This window comes from Peromyscus maniculatus, chromosome 2 (genome assembly GCF_049852395.1).
Source record: "Peromyscus maniculatus bairdii isolate BWxNUB_F1_BW_parent chromosome 2, HU_Pman_BW_mat_3.1, whole genome shotgun sequence".
Classification (NCBI taxonomy): domain Eukaryota; kingdom Metazoa; phylum Chordata; class Mammalia; order Rodentia; family Cricetidae; genus Peromyscus; species Peromyscus maniculatus.
In genome coordinates this window covers 72,403,671-72,422,767 of record NC_134853.1, presented here as the reverse complement: position 1 = coordinate 72,422,767, position 19,097 = coordinate 72,403,671, and the positions used below count along the sequence as shown (strand labels likewise).

General features: G+C 48.8%; 2 protein-coding genes across 4 annotated transcripts in view; one reads left to right on the top strand and one right to left on the bottom strand.

Moving 5' to 3' along the window:
* Positions 1-5,729, bottom strand: part of Nr4a3 (nuclear receptor subfamily 4 group A member 3) — a 38,989-nt gene extending 33,260 nt beyond the window's left edge. Inside the window, exons 1-2 of one of the 2 annotated variants that reach the window (XM_006973673.4) lie at positions 4,987-5,729; positions 1,584-1,757 (exon numbers count right to left, since the gene is read on the bottom strand). The gene's annotated coding sequence lies outside the window, so the exon portion shown is untranslated. Of the gene's footprint in view, positions 1-704; positions 777-1,583; positions 1,758-4,986 lie in introns of those variants that run through there. The other variant, XM_015992516.3, reaches the window with a different exon arrangement.
* Positions 5,730-7,689: 1,960 nt separating this feature from the next.
* Positions 7,690-19,097, top strand: part of LOC121827228 (uncharacterized) — a 107,497-nt gene continuing 96,089 nt past the window's right edge. Inside the window, exon 1 of one of the 2 annotated variants that reach the window (XR_013049094.1) lies at positions 7,690-8,057. Coding sequence is in view for 1 of the 2 variants with exons in the window: in XM_076564180.1 (XP_076420295.1) it covers positions 7,960-8,050 (91 nt within the window). In the remaining variant the exon portion in view is untranslated. The remainder of the gene's footprint in view (positions 8,058-19,097) is intronic. The other variant, XM_076564180.1, reaches the window with a different exon arrangement.

Here is a 19,097-nt window from a genome sequence, read left to right as displayed (position 1 = left end):
CCCACACAAGTTGTGGTCGCTGCTTCCCACCCACTCCTCCAAACAGGATTAGCAGCCTGCACAAACTGGACCCCTACTGATGACTTCAGCCAGCTTAAGTGGTGGGGTGGGCATGTAGGCCCAGGAAATGGACTCGGGGGAGTTGATGCCATCTGCAAAGAGAAAGATCAGCTGCAACACAGCACACCCACCAAACCTGCTTGCTCGCTACGATACTGTGTGCGCGGATGCATGTATGTAGACACCTCCCAGTTCTGACTAAGACGATATTCTGATCTAGGAAGATGAGAGCCGTTTTATGACAACAGTTAGCAGCTCTTCTAACAGGCAAGTTAGTCTAGGTATTTTCTCATGATGGGAGGAAAGGAAAAGAGCAATTTCAAAGCAGGTGCACTTTCTCTGCCAGTTTGCCTCGGTTGGGCCCTCAGGGCAGCTGGTATCTTGAGGCGCTTGCTCTATAGTCACAGAGGTTTGAGGTGGCTGAGAAGGCCCTGATAGTTACTGGCTCTAGTGAATGATTTTTCTAATAATTTTCCTTTTTTATGGCTAAATCAAAGTGGTAACATGGGGAGTTTCTGGTGGTTGGTTTTTCCGAGGCAAAGGAAACCCAGGTGCTTCACTTCTTGGAGGGTGCAGTGTGTGAAGGTGTGACTAACAGAGAAGCTAGTCAGGGCTTCACATTTCCTTTGACATCTTTCTCTTACCCACATTTCCAAATCTGATTGAGTCATGCGTGTATGGGTTGAAATCTTGACTTGAAAAAGGGTGATGAGGGCCTGTTGGAAGAAGCAGCGGTGAGGAGGAGCCAGTTCAAGCCTGCCTTCTTTTCAAGTGAGGCCTTAGGAGCTAGCGTGAAGCTAAGGGATTACTTATCTTGGAGTCTAGGTCTTAGACTGAAATGAAAACTGATCATTTAAAAGAAAGACCACAGCCTAGTCTTTCCATCTTGGCCCTCTCTTTGCATCCCCAGGACTTGTCCCTCAGAGTCATCTGACATTTGTCCATCCCCCATTGCTCTTTGTCTTTCTGAAGTCTCCAGCAGGAGGGTGAGTGTATCCCTGTCTCATGGGTGCCTACACAGGCCTGATTCTTCCCATCCCTTTAACAAATTTGTACAAACCAAATCTGAGGCCTTTACATTTACATCTCTGCCTTTAGTCCACATGGGTTTCTCCTTGTCTTTGAGCCTCAGTCATCCAAACTCCTGCACCACAAATGATTTGAGTTTTAGACCAGTAAAAATGTCCCCTATCTCTTCAAGTGATTCCTTAAATGAATATGTTGGATATAAAAGGACAAAAATAAAGCCATTAAAAAACAAAATATCCTAATCTCTTTGGAGTATTTGCTTTTCTTCTTAGGAAACATAATTTTGACAAATGGTTCATGTAATCTCACTGCTCCGCTTGGTAGCAACAGGGTGTGGTATACAGCGGAGCTTCGTGCCAGGAAGCCACCTGTGCTGTGAAATCCGGGGCCAGCAGCCTTGTGTTGGTACTGGGCAAGTGGACCAGACTGCCTGCTGGGTGCTGGTTTCCCCCACCATTTCCCATGCTCGGGAGGAATAAGGGCTTCAGACCTACCTGGAGGGTATCTTGCGCGCTGAATGGTGGGGCTGGGGGTCTCTCCAGCGGAGGCTGAGAGGGTAGGAGGCGGGGACGTCGGGCTAGGCAAAGCAGCTGCTGTGCTGCCCGGCTCTGCTGAGGATCCAGGCTCAGCGCCGGGGCTCGTCGGTCTGCGCTCTCCCGCAGTGGGCTCTGCAGGCACCGAGAGAGGGGACAGAGATTGTGGTAAGACTAGGCTGGGTCGTCTGTTCCAGGCAGTTGGGTGAATAGGGTGGGGGTGGGGGGAACCTATAGAAAATGCTAGTTAATAACAAAGAATTATCATAAGGGTAAGTGAAAGTGCTTAGGGCTCACGGAATCCCTGGGCAAGGAGCATCACATTGTCGTGGGGTAGCTAAGGGAAGGTTGCCATCACCCAGTGAGCTCACAGTCCTTTTGTAGGACGCGGTCTGATGCTAAAACCCCCCACGGCCTGTCATCGCCCAGAAATTGATCTTTTCTGCACTCACTGTTCCCTGCTTGCGAAGTCAGGGAGATCGAAGGAAGAACACTCGAGGAACGAATATGGCCCGAATTTGGAGGGGTGGTGGTGTCAATGAGTATTCAGGAAAAGAAAATAGCCATTTTTCAACTCCGACAGACCCCACTCCTCAAACACAAATCCTACACGCCGCGTAGGAAACGCACAAGGTCCGGAACGAATGCATGAATGCCCGGAGGAATTAAGAAAGTCTGCGCTTTTCATTCTAAATGCTAATGGAGCTTCCTTTCTATTAGTCGCGAGTTTCGGGGGCCAGGGGTCAAGCAAACAAAAGGGCACAGAGGGAAGAAGGCCAGTTCTGGGAGCCGCGCGCTCCGGCAGACAGCTTAGGCGGCTGCTGCTGCGGACCGAGGGAGGTCCCGGGCACTCAGCGGGCGGTATCCCCGAGGGTGGGCGGCTTTAAGGCTCCAGGCCACCCGGTGGCTCAGAGGGGGTACATTCCGGAGGGCGCCCAGAGTGGCTCCCGGGCGAAGGTCTCGGTGCACAGCCTAGTGAAACTTTGTAGCTGGAAGCGCAGCTTGCCTGGCAGGAAAGAGGGCTCCAACTGCCCCAAACTCCGGCTTATAGCGCCCCCTTTGTCCGGGGTGGGCACAGCTCACAGGTTAGGAACGTGACCCCCCCGGGGTTGGGGGACCCAACCCTCAAACTAACCAAAAGACTTGTGGTGAGCGCTGGACACAAGGGTAGGGTAAGTCTCATCTCCTGCCGCTCCCGCACCCCGAGTTTGCTTGTAGAGAGGAAAGGGCTCGGACTCCCCAGGTCTAGGAAATTCTCGATGGCCAGGAAATGGGGGATTCCCTTGCCATCCCCAGCCCGAGGTTCTCCGACGGAAATCTTGCGCTTGCTGAAGCGCTGGCACGAGTGGATCTTTCCACAGCTGTAGCATGTGCTTCTCGCCCTCCCCCTCTCGCATCTTCAAAAGAGGGGGGTTCCAGCAACCCCTCCCTCCACTGGGTGCGGGTATTCCCACCCTCCCCCGGAGCCTTTCAAGAGTAGTCTTTCTCTAAGGGGCGGCCTCTGAACTGGGGTGGGCGGGAGTCGCGTCTCCCCAGGGAAGGGGTTCCTCTCGGAGGCCAGCACACCGCCCATCCTACAGCCCAGCCCAGCACCCCATCGCTCTCTCCGCCCCCCTTCGGCCGGTTACCTAGGCAAAGCCTCTGCGCCTGGAAACACGTTCAGTCGCTCCGGCTCGTGGCCGCTGGGGCCGGGAGCACAGAGCCTCGGGGTTGTAAATTAGGAAGAAATAACTACCTCTGTCAAAGCCCCTTTCTTTCTCGGGGGCAGACGAAGGGAACACCCCCGTGTTCCCCTCCCCGTGGTGAAGTGTGTGGAGGAAACCGTGAAACACACCATTGTGACCCGGGCTCCTCCGCGGAGTTTCCAACTCGGGGGACGGGGGCGGAGGTTGGGCGGGGGCAAGAGAGGTGGAGGAGAGACAGGCAGAAAGGGAAAGACTGAGATTCTCAGAAAGACCGAGGGAGCCAAGACAAACCCCGGGGGAGAATTTCTGTGAGCGAGTGCTGGGTCCCAGGGGAGAGCGGGGGGGGGGCGCGGAGCGGGGGGGGGGTTCTGTAGAGGGAGGGAGCTATGGCTCCGGGAGTCTTTGGCTTTCAGGTTATGCTTATTCGGTTAAAACAACTCCAATAAAGTAATTTCATTCATTGTGTCCAGTATGCGCGCTGAGCGGCTTTTCTTTCCCCAACTCGGTTCTATAGAAACATTTCCCGGTTGTTGGAAGAGGATCACTAGAATTGGAACAGCGAGGGAAGGACTGAACCGAACCCAGTGACCTCTCTCCCAGCACCCAAGGCCCCAGGATAAGCAGCTCCAGAGTACTGATGACCACACTCCTCGCGGCTCTTCCCTCGGGAGAACCCGGGCACATAAACAAAAGGCCACCTCCAAGAACGTTCTTGGAAATCAAGGGACCAATGATCATGAGCTCCCTCATGACTGCCGGAAGCCTCCAACAGGTTCGAGATGTGCCTTTGAAAGCCAGTCTCCGCAGGCTGCGCTCGCTCGTCTGCTCAGCTCTCCCTCTCACCACCGAGAACTTTCCTTTCTACCAAAAGTAAAACATTCGGAGCAACTTCTCCGAAAGCGCATTGAAAAGTAACACAAGCCTTTTCCACACCAGCCAAGGCCCGGAGAAGAGGGACGCCGTCCCCACGCGTGTCGGGGCGCGAGAGTCGGCAATTACACCCGATTACCTCCGTGGGGAAAAGTGTAAACCAGCAAGTCCGCGACTCCAGGCAGACGTGCCTAGTGGAGCCCCAGGCTCATTTCAATACAATAAGCCGCATTCCTACAATTACACCCTCTTTGCTGAGCTCCTTCAGCGCCTCTGCAAACTCCGGCCGCGGCTGCCCAGGCACCGTCCCTCCTAAGCTTTCTCCCAGACAACCAGCTCCGTTTCACCATTAGGCACATTAACTTGGACCCACCAGAGTCCCTATTTTCAATCCCACGTAAAAGGCAGGAAAATTACTGCCGTTCATCACCGGGGCTCCAACTCTCTGCCACCGCCGCCGCCGCCGCCGCCGAGAGCATCATTACCATGACAACTAGAGCCGAAATACCCTGAATTACAACGCTGGAGCTGCTACAGCACAAATCCAGGTCCTCCTCTTTGTTAGAGGCTTTTCGCCTCTTTGGGTGGGGAGAGGAATCTCACCCGCTCCAGAGTCCCCAAGGGCTAGTAGCTACAGGAGAAAAGTTTCAGATTGGAACCCACCCGCCGCTTGGCGAGCAAAGCCGGAGTGGGGAGGCGAGTGTGTGTGGGGGCACCCCACACTCAAAGTTGTCAATTTAAGGAGCGACGCTTCCCAGCGCGCCAACTTTTAAGCAAGTCCCCATATTAACTGGGCAAATCATACGTACTTGGGTGCTGTGGCGGTTCCGTCTTTAGAGCGAGTTTCTAGAGAGCGGTCCCGAAATCTGGACTGGGGGAGTCACAGCTGTTGTCCCGGAAGGGCTGCGGTGCACAAGCCCAGCGGCTCCCAGAGGCGGCGAGCGGCTGGCGGGGGATGCTGCGATCCCAACTCATGGGAGAGCGCCGCCGAGAGGTTCCGCCGGCGTCCAGTCTCCTGCCGCGACCCGGGGGTAGGATGTCGCTGCGGTTCCCACCTCCACGGCCACTGCCCGCTCTGTCAGCGTTGCAAAGTGAGCCCAGGAGGGGCGTCCGGCTGCGGCGCCGCGCGGCACCGGCGAGGGCGCCGGGCGAGAGGGGTGTGAGCGCGCGGGAGAGAGTGGAGTGTGTGCGAGGAGCGTGTGAGCGCGCGTGTGTCTGTGTGTGCGAGTGAAGGAGCGGGTGTGAGCGTGTCTGTGTATGGGGAACGGAGGAGGAGCAGGCGCTGGAGGGGTAGGGGGCGGGAGGCAGGAGACTCGGCTCTCCCGGCTGCGCGTTCGCTCGCTCTCTCGGCACGTCATTTATGCCACAGGAGCCCTAGCGGCCTCTCCATAGAGTGCCTGGAATGCGAGACGTCAATGTGACGCCATGGGACGCTACGTCACCCTCCTCCTCCCTCCCCTGGCCCAGCCGGTTCCGCGTGTGCGAGGGTGTGTGTGTGTGTGTGCGCGTGTGTGTGCTTGTGTGTGTGCGCGCGCGTTCCCCGGCCATTCGCACGGCCGCACAATGGAAACGGTGGGGAGCTGCGGACCCCAGCCCCGAGCCTGCTCCGACCCGCGCACCGGAGCCGCTCGCCAGGGCGCATGTCTACCGGAGGGTGCCGCAGCCAGCCTGCGGGTCAGGCGGACCGCCCAGCTGTCAGGCTCCGGGTGGAGTAGAGTTGGAGGAGTGCTGCTGGCTGGCCTCCGAGGCTGCCCCGAGGCACCGAGCCAGGTCGAGGGGGTAAGAGAGAGGACAGCTCTTCCGAAAGGGAAGGCTCCGCCAGCCAGCTTCTCCGAGTGACCTGGCAGGCGCTGCTGAAGGAGTCTGGCACCAGCCCGAAGACTCCCCGAGGTGCAGCTGTGCTTTCCTCATGCAATGGTTCGGAGGCTGTTTACGTCTCTCTGGCCCTCTGCGCCTAGGCTAATTTGCCGCCGCCGCCTCCTCCTCCTCCTGTCTGTGGCTGGTGTTTCGCACGGGGATGCAGACGGCTCCAGGGACAAGATTTTTATTATTATTATTATTATTATTATTATTATTTCTTTACACTTATGGTGTGGGGTTCTTCACCGGACACTTTATAACCCCAAGAAGTGCACATCCAGCCACGCGCGCGCTGCACGAGAAACTATATATAAAACAAACACACCACACGTGTTGAACAGCTGAGCGAGTGTGACTGTTAAAGAGAGCGTCTCTCTTCCCCAGCACCCCGGGCAGACATGGAACTCCACTCGCGCTTTGACTTTTTTGAGGGTTGTAGACGCCTCCCCTCCCCTCTCTCAAATGAAATATTTCAAAATCAATCAGCAGGATTCATTAATCTGTCTCTAGGGCATTTCCTATGGTCTCCCGGGACACATTTGTCTTCCTGGTTGTGCGGAAAGCCTGGGCAATTATACGAGGGACAGCAATGTCTTCTTGGAAATGAACTTAGGGTGTCACTTTCTCGCTGAAAACAAAACAACAAAAACGTATCCAAGTTAAGAACTCTTAGTTCCAAAGGTTGCTGCTGAATGAAAGCAACCTCTCTCGGAAAATAATTTTTACGAAGGAAATGTTTGAATGAAACAATGCAGGCAGCTGCGGTCTCTAGTGGCCTGCTAGAATCTCAGCTGGCATTTTCTTTTGACCTGTTCCCAACATTTGAGCGTGTGGGTGTCCAAGTTGGGGGGAAGAGGACCCCTCTCCCCCTTGTCGTAGCACATGCTTCAGAATCGAAGAAGGTTCGAGCTAGGACCAGAAACTCGGGGGAAAAACAAACACACACACACACACACACACACACCCTGTGCATCATGTGAAAGTCTACGCCTCCACTTTCACTTCGGCAGGCTAGTGTGCCTAAGACTAGGAGAGGACGCTCCGAAAAGTTGCCCTAGCCGGGAGGAACTGAGCCCCCAGCCTGCGGGTGCGTTCCCATCCCCGCCCAGAAGGAAGGAGGGCGCTCCTACATTGTAGCCATTCAAAGGCTGGGGGTTGGGAGAGCAGGACCTGGAGCCGCGCGGCGCTGACGCACGCGAGGCGCGTGATTGACGCAGGCGATGTTACTAAATTGGGCGGTTGGCCGGGCCCTGGCGGCGGCGCGCGCGCGGCAGATAGCGGAGTAGGTTCCCCTCGGTCACCCCCGCCCGTCTCCATTCAGCGCGGCGCGGCGCGGGGCGGGGCCAGGCGGGGCGGGGTGGGGCGCGCGCGCGGCCGCCTCGAATCCGGCGAACCAAATATAGACGGGGCCCGGCTATTTTTAGTGGGGCCGCGGGAGCGCGCTCGCGCCGCGAGAAGGGGCGCCCCGGCTCGGCCCGGCGCGCGGACGGCCGCGTCGCCATCTTGTACCCGGCTCGACCCTGTCTGGTGCCGGGCAACGTGGGGGCGGAGGGCCGGGGGACCGGGAAAGGAGGCGCGGGCGCGGGCAGGCGCGAGCGGGCGCGCGCTGCTGGTGGCGCGCGCGCGCGCGGGCTCTCTCTCTCTCTCTAGGCCGAGCGCGGTGATTGCCCATCCGCCCGCCCCGGCTCCGCGAGCCCCCTGGGCCAGGTCTCGCCACCGGGCCTGCCGGGCGGGCCCCGACTCGCGGAGGGGGCGGAGCTGCCCGCGGCCACCACTTCCTGAGAGCCGGGGATACCCATTCCGGACGTCACGGAGGAGCCGAGGCGGCGGTGGCATCATGGGTGCAGCAGCAGCTGCCCTGCTCCTTTGTGCCTCCCCCCCCCCCCCCCATTGAGTAACTGCTTTGTTAACTGAAAATAACCATGAAGGACCAGTGTGATCACCAGTTCCAGACCTCAAAGAAAGTGAAGCTGTCAGGCAAGAAGAGGGAGACTCCCCCAGCCGGCTGCGATGGTATCTGGTGGGTGGGTGTGTAGAGAAGCACTTGACAGTTTTCCACGTATTACTTCTTGCCTAACTCTTCACCCTTAAGAAGGTTTAAAAATACTTTTATTTCCATGCTGTAAAAGTTTCGTCTGTGTTCTGCACCCCACCCATTCCCCTTCACTTTAAAAAAAAATCTCATACAGAGCTGGACTCACCTTAACCAGGAACCCTAAAATCAGGTACAGTTTTTAGGAGACATGACATCTTTCCGTGGATTTATAGAATCCGTTACATTTGCTAACTTGATATGTGAAAAGTCCTTGCTCACTCAGGTTGTTATAGAGTCACTAACTGTGTTCACATGAATGGGAGGCTTTTGAGATTGGAGTTCACTTTGTTGCTCTAGCAGAGAGACTAACCATTCATTGTCATAGTTTACCACATACATGATAATACCACTTGCATGTGTGTTGGTAATAAAAAGCAACATTGTAGACGCCCCTGGATTGAAGAAGTATCCTCTCCCACTCTCAGTACTGAAGTGCTTAGGGTGCTATAAATAAAAACAGTGATTTTTTTTTTCTTCTGTGCGGTGGTAGTGGAGGGGAACCATCATCCTTGTTTACCTTAAAAAAAAATGAATTTCATCCTTAGCTAGCCCAGACTCTCTAGGTATAGATTCTGCCTTTGAGTGAGTGCCTTTGGGACCTATCCTGGCTAATTTTGTGTTTTCTTTTATCCTTTCCTTCCCGGGGATCAGTCAGATCACCAGGGGTAGTTCCCTGATGCTCAGTTGGGATGGGCCAGTCTGCTGTTCCTGGCTGGGGCTCCTCAGAGTGGGAAGCTGGACTCACTAATGGAGAGTTTCCAGTGGTCACTGATAACTGACAAGTCTTTGAAACTCAAATGGAAAATCATGGAAGTGGAGATAGGGCTCTCTTAGAGACTAGGACCCCCTCCTCTGCTTAATCAAAGGTCTCCAAGCGAATGCAGTTTTTTCCATGACCCAAACAGAAATTTCCTTTTTAAAAAGAAATATGTTCATAATCCATTCTTTCCTGTGTTTTAAAGGTCTGATTTATTACAAATAGGAAATAATATTCTGAGTCTCATGCAATAATTTTTTTTTAGAAATATAAATTACTTTTTTATTACCAAGTGAAATTCAGTACTGGATATAGCTAAATCTCCAATTTTGAAAAACTAAATATGATAAGTATCTTAATCTGTGACATAATGAAAACATTCCAGGTTTGGTTCTTTTTCTAGGAAAAAGGACATTCATGCATGTTCTAGTTTGTACACATAAAGAAAGCAATTTCTACTTTTAGAACAGACAGTCTGTTAAAAACTTTCTATACAGTATAGATTTGTAAGATAACCATTTCATTTATTTCATTTTGCTGTGGATTTGTAGCTAGCTCTAAACTGCCTGCAAGAAAGAAAGATTCATTTCTCTTGCAAAATAAAATGAGGGATTTGAGGAAATTTTGCGTGTGTGTGATATAAAGCAATTGTTTTAGCAAAGTAGGATTTAAAAAACTGCTCTAAGAAGAATGACGCGTAATCTTGTTGATTTTGCAAATGTGTAAAGAATGATTACTGTTATAAATAAGGAAAGATGAAAAAGAAATATAATCCAGGAGCTGGGGAGGTGGCTTCATGGGTAAGAGCACTTGCTATGCAAGCATGAAGACCAGGGTTTGAATTCCCAGCACCCGTGTTAAAAGCCATGCGTGGCTTTGTGCCTGTGACTCAGCTCTGGGGGACACGAGACCTGCAGCTCCTGGGAGCTTGTTGACCAGCCAGTCTAGCCAAACCAGCTAGAAACTCTGATTCTCTGAGAGACTCCACATGAATGTACACCTACACACGTTCATGCAGCATACATGCACCTGTGTACATTGTATACACACACACACACACACACACACACACACACACACACACACACACACACACACACACTGAAATTGCACGCCAGAACTTGTCACCTAAGAAAAATAAGTTTTGAATATATGTCCAGGTTTTCTAAAACTAATGCAGAGGTCCTATACTAAACACACACATGTACACACACTAACAGGTATTTATAAAAATTTCAGCTGACTCACGACATTCTGTCTGTCTGTCTGTCTGTCTCTGTCTCTGTATCTCTCCCTTTTCAGCTGTACCTGGATCAGGAATCTAGGACCACTGTAAACTTTTAAATCAAGTCTATCAGTGTCAGATAAGTCTTCCTAAAATACATCTTTTGTGTAGTTACCCATGGCCTTAAAAGTCTTCAGCAGCTGGATTTTGTCTCCTCAAAGCCCAAAGGCCCATTATTTCTAGACTCCTCCTGTCATAGCCAACCGGCTCTCCTCTCTGTTCTTCACAGCCTTCAACACATTTGTTCATTCTCTCTCTCTCTCTCTCTCTCTCTCTCTCTCTCTCTTTAATGGACACCCTTCTCCTTCTCCACTTATTGAAATCTTACACAACCTCTAAAATGAGCTTATGAAGAACCAGACTGTGCTGGAGTCTTTCATAACATTCTTATTTTCCTGCTTTTTAATTCTCTTTTGCCCATAACTTACAACCCTGTCCTATCGCAAGCTTCAAAAACCTGCCTCACGCTTCTCCAAAATTTCTGTGGGACCCAAGAATGTTCACAGATAATAGCTAGCCATCAAATATGCCATATCCAACTTGAATGTCGACAGAGAGCTGCCACAGTAAGTTACATGGCAGACATGTGGATAGGGCATTTTTGGCGTGGATGAGTATATTTGAGGTCACTGGCGTTGTTTGCTTTACCTGAACTTTTCTTGTTTCCTGACTGAACACAGCTTGTCAAGGTGCCCGCCAGGAGCACAGACAGCTGCGTGGTGACACAAGGAAGTGGCAGTTTGGCTTGTTGCGTAGGAAGAAGCTTTGCTATGATCTTTTCTTTTCTTTCCTGGCAGACTTTTGGTTTGACTCTTACTGTGCTCTCAGTTCTTTCCTCTCTATGTGTCTTTCTCGTATGCTGCCTTCAACAGTGAACTACGGGTGCCGTAGGCCTGCAGTCGCTACTGCCCTTCTCGGGAGGAAATACTTTAATACTTGGAAAACTGGGAACGGTGACATCTATGCGCAGTCAGTCAAATGCAAAACTTCTTGAATTTCTACCCTTTTCAAATGCTGAAGTAGGCTTGTATGCCACTCTGTTATGTGGGGAGATGAAGAGGGCAAAGATTTGGGGAGTACGATTCGTTATGTTTTCCTGTGACTTAGAATCTTAGTTTTCTTTGTTAAAGTAAATCCTCCTTTAACACAGAAAAGACAAGACAACAAATCAGGAAAGCCTTCTGATTTTATAGAAAAATTTCTAACATGTACAAACCTGAGATGGAGAGATTACTTTATAGTGTAAGGGCTAATAATATTTTACGGTCTCATTAATGGCTTCCCATCCACCTGTAATGCTAATGGCTAGGATAGCCTTGTAATCTGGTTTAAATGATAATTTGATTTCTCAATCATGTTCTCCCTAGTCACTGGTAGCTGGAAGACTGCAGTCATTTCGAAGGGAAAGGTTATTGCTCATGTATAATATTAGGCAGTTTAGGTTTTAGCTACCTGTTCAGTTCTTGTCCATTATCCCAGCTGTGAAAATAATACTGCCTCACACGTACAAGTTCAGTTCCTTCCATTTCTCCAAAAGTGAGAGGCTATGTGGTCCAGAGCTATTGGCTGTTTCTCAGAGGCTAGGGCTGGCCTTGGCTACTTCGAAGCCACCTAACCTTGGTAAATTAATCTTTTAGGAGCCTGGCAGGATCTGTAAATGACAGTGTTGAGTTTCCTTTATGATCTTGTAGGTCCTAAAGTTGAATGCTCTTTTGAACTAGTTAAATTCTGTGAATCATGAGTCTTCCTGCCCCAGTCCTTAAGTAACTGCGGACAGTTGTGGTCAGGCGGCTCACTAACTCTCCTTTGTAACACATATGCTTTCAGTAGTGTTGTTCCACTGGTAGTGGTACTTTGTTAAGCTGCATTGGCTCCAATGGTAATGAACTCCAGCCATCGAATGAGTGGGGGGGGGTCGGTCTCAGTGATTTGAGAGTCAGTGTACTGGCAGCACCACAGCCCTTGCCCTGTCCGCAAGCGAGAAAGGAGCAGAAGCCTGGAGAGTCCAAAAGTCATTTTATATTTAGTCTTGGAATTTGTCTTTGAACATTCATCTGAATATGGATGAGTCACAAATCGACTTCATACAAATTAGCAAACTTTCTCAGAGCTGATTCTGTTGTTTGCTGTTCTCCATGCCTTTCTGATCCTTCCAGCATGCGAGGCATAAGCCATTTCTCAGGAGTGGAGCCAGGCCCGAGCTGGCCTCTGGCTTTTTCCTGGAGAAGGAGGAGAAGGACCAGCGATGCTGAGATGCTGAGACAGATGTAAGTCTTTCTGTGTCCAGTTGAGTGTGAGTAGAGAAAGGAGACTGTAAAAACAAGTCATTGGGAAGTCCCAGGAGCATATCAAGTAGAAGTCATGCTGGCCATGATGAGGAACAGCACAGTGGACTGTGCTTGGGAACTGGCTTGCTCTGTGGTTGGATTCATCTTTTGGATGAATAGCCCAGCATTGTAGGCATAGGAAAGTTCTGAATTTTAGCAGATTGCAGGTTTCTGCATTGTCTAAGTCAGGTTTGGATAGTAAAGACACAGTTTGTCCATTAGGGTTATTTTTAAAAAGCCTGTTCCACATATTTAGGTATCTGGTTTCCTACTTAGATCATGTAATTAGTAACTGAGTCTGATTTTTTTTTTACCATAGTACATTTTCCAGTATTTATTCTGCATGTTTATAGTTCAGTACTGGAAAAATTCTTTCCTGACATCTGTTCTAGATTAGTTCTCTATCCAGTTATGTTTTCCTGTTTTATCAACTGCGGTGAGGAGAATAGAAAGCCAGAAAGATTCCTGCTATTTAACTGGAGTAAAATTGAATAAACCGTCTTGTTTTTCTGATTTCTGAAAATCATTGTTTTAAATTCACTTGTTAAATCACCATCTTAAAAAAATAACAATAGAGCGGGGCAGCAGTGGCACACGCCTTTAATCCCAGCACTTGGGAGGCAGAGCCAGGCGGATCTCTGTGAGTTCGAGGCCAGCCTGGTCTACAGAGCGAGATCCAGGACAGGCACCAAAACTACATGGAGAAACCCTGTCTCGGAAAAAACAAAAAACAAACAAACAAAAACTGAATAAAAATTTGCAGTGTATTTACCATTGTACAATACCTTTTTGTAGTTGTGAAATTGATTTTTTTTTAAATTTTTCAAACATTTTTTTCTTTTCGAGACAGAATTTCTCTCTGCAGCCCTGACTGTCCTGGATCTCACTCTGTAGACCAGGCTGGCCTTGAACTCACAGAGATCCCCCTAGCTCTGCCTCCTGAGTGCTGGGATTAAAGGCGTGCGCCACCACGCCCAGTGTCTCAAATTCTTTTAAATTGGCTTTTTGTTTCAGGTGTCTTGGGTCACAGTATTTTTTGAAGTGACCGTTTCTTGTAATGAATTAACTCAAAAGTAGTTCTTTATCAGCGTTAAGTGCTCTGTGACCATTTGATGACAGTGTGATACTCGATGGCAAGACGCTTATTAAAAGTATTATCCTCTTTTCTTCATCCTTATTGGCCTGTGGCCTTACCAGCTTTCCAAGGTCGTTTGACTCATGATGCAGGAGTAAGAGGTGTAGTCAGTGTGCCTAGCCTGCAGAGACTGGGGGATGATTCTGAGTAATGCATACTGACATCCATGTTTGAATGTAGAACCAATTCAGCTTTTCAAAGGACTTGTTGCACTATTTTGTATGTGCACACAGATATTTGTGCATTATATGTCTATGTTTGGTTGTGAGAATGTGTGTTCACGTCTGGGGTGGTGGCCAGAGGTCAGAGGTCTGTCCCTCTTTACCTTTTTTTTTTTTTTTTTTTTTTTTTTGAGGCAGGGTCTCTTACTGAACCTGGAGTTGATAGACTGGGCTGGGCTAGCTGGCCAGTGAGCATTGAGACTCCCGTGGTTTCTGCCCAAGTTCCCCAGCCCAGGGATTATGGATTATTTTAATGAGCCACTTGTGATGGATGCCTTTGCAAGGTTTCATTCTCCAGTCTCTTCTTCACTGCCCCGGGCCTTGGTGTATGTGTTGGCAACAGTGACTTTCTCGCATGTAGCGGTCAGACTTCCACCCGTGACTCTCAACTGTGCTTTCCAGCCCTTTTCTTTCTCTTCAAGGCCTTCAAGTCACCATGTGTGTACCACCCATAGGCTGAGGGGCCATAGGCTGGGGAACATTGGCCAGGCTCTTGAATTATAGCTACATCTTAAGACTAAAGTTTTGAAAGTTCATATAGTCACATGGTGCAAATAATTAAACATTGGGGAGTGAAAAGTTTCCTTTTCTCCACCCCCACCTGCTGAGTTACCCACCTCTCTTCCAAAGACTCTTTCCCCTTGAGCCAAGGCCTCACAGGAGTCCAGGCCGGTTTCCCACTGTGGCAGTCCTGCTTCAGCTTCCCAAGATCGCGGCCGGCACCATCATGCCCAGCTTTCCTACAAGTTTCAGCTACATCTCAAAGCCGTTACAGGTATGAAGTCCTTTGTTACACACACAGGGCATTCCCATATTGTTCTGCCTTTTTCACTGAACAGCATATCTTGGGGTTGGTTCCACAGCAGTGGCAGAGCCCTAGACATCTTCCACTTAATAATGTGTCTTAGAGATTGCCCCATATGCTGGCACTGTATCGTCATTTATTTAGCTGGTTCTGTACTGATAGACATTTGGGAAGTTTCAAGTCTGTAGTTAGAATTGTTGCCACAATCCAGGGATGGTGGTGCATGCCTTTAATCCCGGTACTTGGGAGGCAGAGGCAGGCGAATCTCTGTGAGTTCAAGGTCAGCCTGGTCTATAGAGTGAGATCCAGGACAGCCAGAGCTACATAGTAAGACCCTGTCTTGAGAAAAACAAACGATCAAAAAACCCCACCACCACAACAAAAAATAACAAGAGCAGAAAGGGGGCCAGACAGTTTGAGCCCAGTGTAGTGGCACATGACTTTAGTCTCAGCACTTGGGAGGCAGACGCAGGTGGATCTTTCTGAGCTGAGGCCAGTCCGGTCTACAAAGTGAGTTCTAGGGTAGCCAGGACTGTTACACAGAGAAACCCTGTCTTGAAAAACAAAAACAAGTTGTCACAATAAAGATTATGCTATGGAGATAATTTCAAACTTGTGCAAGTATATTTGTAGAATTCCTAGAAGTGGGTTGCTGGACCAAAGAGTAAACATCATAGTAGCTTGATAAATAATGCCAAATTGCCTTCCACAGAAGTTATAACATTTAAATTTCTCTTGACAAGGCAAATGTCTGATTTATGCATATTCTTGCCAACAAAGTACATTTTTTTAACCTTGGGTTTTTTTCTTTTCTTTTTTCTTTTTTTTTTCAGTCTGGTAAGTGAAAACTGTTGGTGTGGTTTTACTTTCTGTTTCTCTTATGAGTAAGTGTGAACACCTTTTCCTATACTTCAGAGCCATTTCTCTTTCCTCTTTTGTGAAGTGTCTCTTAGACCCTTCGCATGCTTTGGGAGGTGGAGGGAATTAAACCTTCCCGTGCAGTCTCTGTTACAACGTGGATCTCTGCCTGTGTGATCTGAGTTCACCACGTTTTCCTCTGTCCTTGAACTTTACTTATGGTCTTGTTGTTATATAGATTGAAAAACATGTGGTTAGATTTGTCAGTATTCACTTCAGTGACTTCTGGAATTTGTCCGTTAGAAAAACCCACTTCACTCCCAGTTTATGAATGAATTCATGTTGATTTGTATCCTTGTATCGTCTCTATTTTAGATGTCAGTATTTGATTCATTCGTCTTGGTGTATGTTACGGAGTAGGTCCTACTTAGTGTTCTTTCCAATGGCTACCCAGTTGCCTCGGCACCGTTTGTCAGCGGTCTGCGTCTCTCCCGTTTGCTGCTTATTGAAGCAGGACTGATTCATCCACTTGCTGTTCTCACACCTTCTTTGCTGAGACTGAGCATGACTACAATCCCGCTTTCCCTCCCATAGAGCACCTCTGCAGTGGTGCCAGGGTCTGTCACCATGCTGCCTCTGCCTTCCTCAGCAGCTCCAGCAGCCTGGCAGTCATTTGATGAGTGGATACAGGCTGCCCGGATGGCTTGCCAGTTCTCATGGTGCAGGAACTGGCGCAAAAGGAATCCTAAGTATACTAAGGTTCATTCATAAGACTCTTCAAACCTGAGCTAGCCCCTGGCTGTGGACGGCCACTGCTAATCAGCTCTAGATGCTGAGCTGCACTGTCTGGGGCCTCTACTCCTGAGTCCTCTCATCGACCACCTCTGTTTTGTCTGTCCAATAGGATTCTACTTCCTATACTTTCCAGGAAACCCAGGTGGCCAGAAGGCAGTGCTGGTGTCTCTATTCTGCCCTGACCAGCTCATTTTTTCTTCTTGCACTGGGACTGTAGCTGTGGATGAAAGAGGTGAAACCTCTCACTGGAAGGAGAGGCAGATTATTTTCACCCCAGCTTTGTCCCACCAGGAGAGAGTGGCCAGGCCATGAGAGCTGGACCACTTTGTCCCTGGCTCCTTTGGGTGTTCTTGACTAAAAATACATCCTTCCACTTTAAACCACTGCCCCAGGCATCTTTCTCTGACAACCCTGCCCAGGCCACCTTGCCTGTTCTTTATTGTTGAGCCTTGCTTTTTGATCCTGATTGTTATCTCAGGCTTCAGACCTCCCTCTGAGGGCGGGCGGCGGGACATTCTGCTCAGTACCACTCTGACTTAGGAGTCATTTTGGTCAAATATACTTTAGTAGAATGCAAACCGATGAACTAGAAAAGTTGGTTAGAACAACAATTTGGTAAGAAATGTATCTTAAGTCCTTAGGTTTTGAGTAGTATTATTAGTGCATTATGGGAGTGATCAAACACTTGTGACTCATTCTCTAGGCGTCTTCTAATCTTCTAACTTTTAGTTACAGCAGCATGTTGTTGCTTGTGACATCAAAACATTAAAGCAAGCTAGTTTAGCTGCCCAGCAGTTGGAGAGAGTGGACAAATGTGATCTTAACTAAGAGGTAGTAGAGTAGAGACTGGTTGGAACGAATCAAAACATCTAAAAACAAGATAAAAAACATGTTGGCTTGATTGTTTTCTTTCCCCTTCATTAAAAAGGTCGTGCTTGTACAGTACAGGACACTCAGAAAAAGATAGATAAGGAATAGAAGGACAGAGAGAGAGAGGGCTGCAAATGAGTTTCCAAGTGGCTTCTGCTGTCCTCTCTGATTTGAAGGCATTGTATACACTAACTCTGCTTACTGTCATTATTTGCCACAATTGACCCAAGCATTCTTCAAATATTAAGTTATCATCTTTTGCCCAGGTTAGGTTTCTGTCCCTTTTTGCTTTTTGTCGTACACCTGTGGGCCAGTCCACTTTCAGTGAAGTAAAATTAGATTCATTAAGTAGGTTGCCATTCTCTTCCCTTCTGTCCATTCTGCCTGAGCTTGTATCCAGCCTGGGCCCTCAAGACACTCCTGCTTGCTGTAAGTAGGACAGTGTGTAAATGAAGCCATTCTACCAAATTTTTCTCTCCAGTTCTCAAATGGAACCAGTTGAGGATTCTGTGGAACTTACCTGCCCTCCCTGCCTCCCTTCCTGCCTCCTTCCTGCTTACTGCCTTCCTCCCTGCTTCCGTCCCTCCCACCTCTCTGTATAGCATATTTTTGAAATTCATGCTTGCCGAATGTTATGCATATAAATTAAATAGTGGAAGTGGATACAAAGGGATAGATCGCCTTACAGTGAATGCAGCTTGCTGTAGAGAAATCCATCTCAATGGAGGGAGTTACTGCTCTTAGAGACTTGATCTTGTTGCTTAGTCTAGGTTGGTCTTCAGTTCGAGATTCTCCTGTTCTAGCCTCTTGAGTGAAGGAATAACAGGTCTGTAGCACTACACTTAGCATGGAGGAAATTACTAGAGAGATTTTCTCTAAAACAAAGTTGTCAAATATATGCTATGTGTTGTACGCTAGTCTGAGTCCATAGTACATAAACCTATCAGTTACCATTTCTCTCCAGATCTAATCCAATGTTGGAATAAATAATTTTCAAACCGAGGCCCTAGAAAGCTGTCCCCTTTGTAGTTGCTGTGGGAGTTACTTACCATTCTTGCTTTGTTACATTTTTAAAAATATTTATTTTATTTTATTTGTGTGTGTGTATGTGTATTTGCATGCAACTGAGTGTATATGTGTGTGCTGTATATGTGCAGATGCCCACAGAGGTTGGAAGAGGCACTGAGCCTCGGTAACTGGAGTTACAAATTAGCATTGGACCCTGGAACTGGAGTTACAAATGGTTGTGAGCCACCATGTGGGTGCTGGGATCTGAACTCAGGTCCTCTGCAGGAGCAGTAAGTGCTCTTAACTACTGAGCCATCATCTCTCCAGCCCTTGTTACATTTTTTTTCCAAAGCAGATTGATCAAAAAAGTTACTATGTCTTATAGTTGACAAGTTCATGCTGGGAAGTGGGCAAATCGTAATCTGAGTTTCATGCAAATCTCAACCATGTTAGTTATGGTCTTGGCGGCAGCACAGCTGTACACTTGGTGTGGAGTGGAAGTGATATTACAGGAATGCTCCTTACCGGAAGTTACCCAGTTTTGCCACAGTGATAGGTACCCCAATGTTCATTCTACTTCATATGATTATTCTGAACCAGCATGGGTAATCCCATTTCTTCTGTCCATGAAGGGTCAGGTGACCTGTAAGTTATTCTGGCCAATAAGATATGGAGAACAATGTGGAGGCAGAGATGGACAAAAAGTTTTAGGAAACAATTCCTTGGCATTCCAGGAGGGGAGAGGCGGCAACGGCAGCCCCTCGTTATTTTGACGTACAGGAGTATACTGGCGGGAACTACCCTAGCCACCTGGCCTACTGAGAAAGCGACTTTGAGATGGAGTCCGTCTCAAGGATGTCAGAACAGAGAGAGGGTGGCAGAAACCTGAGGTTGACCTTGTTGA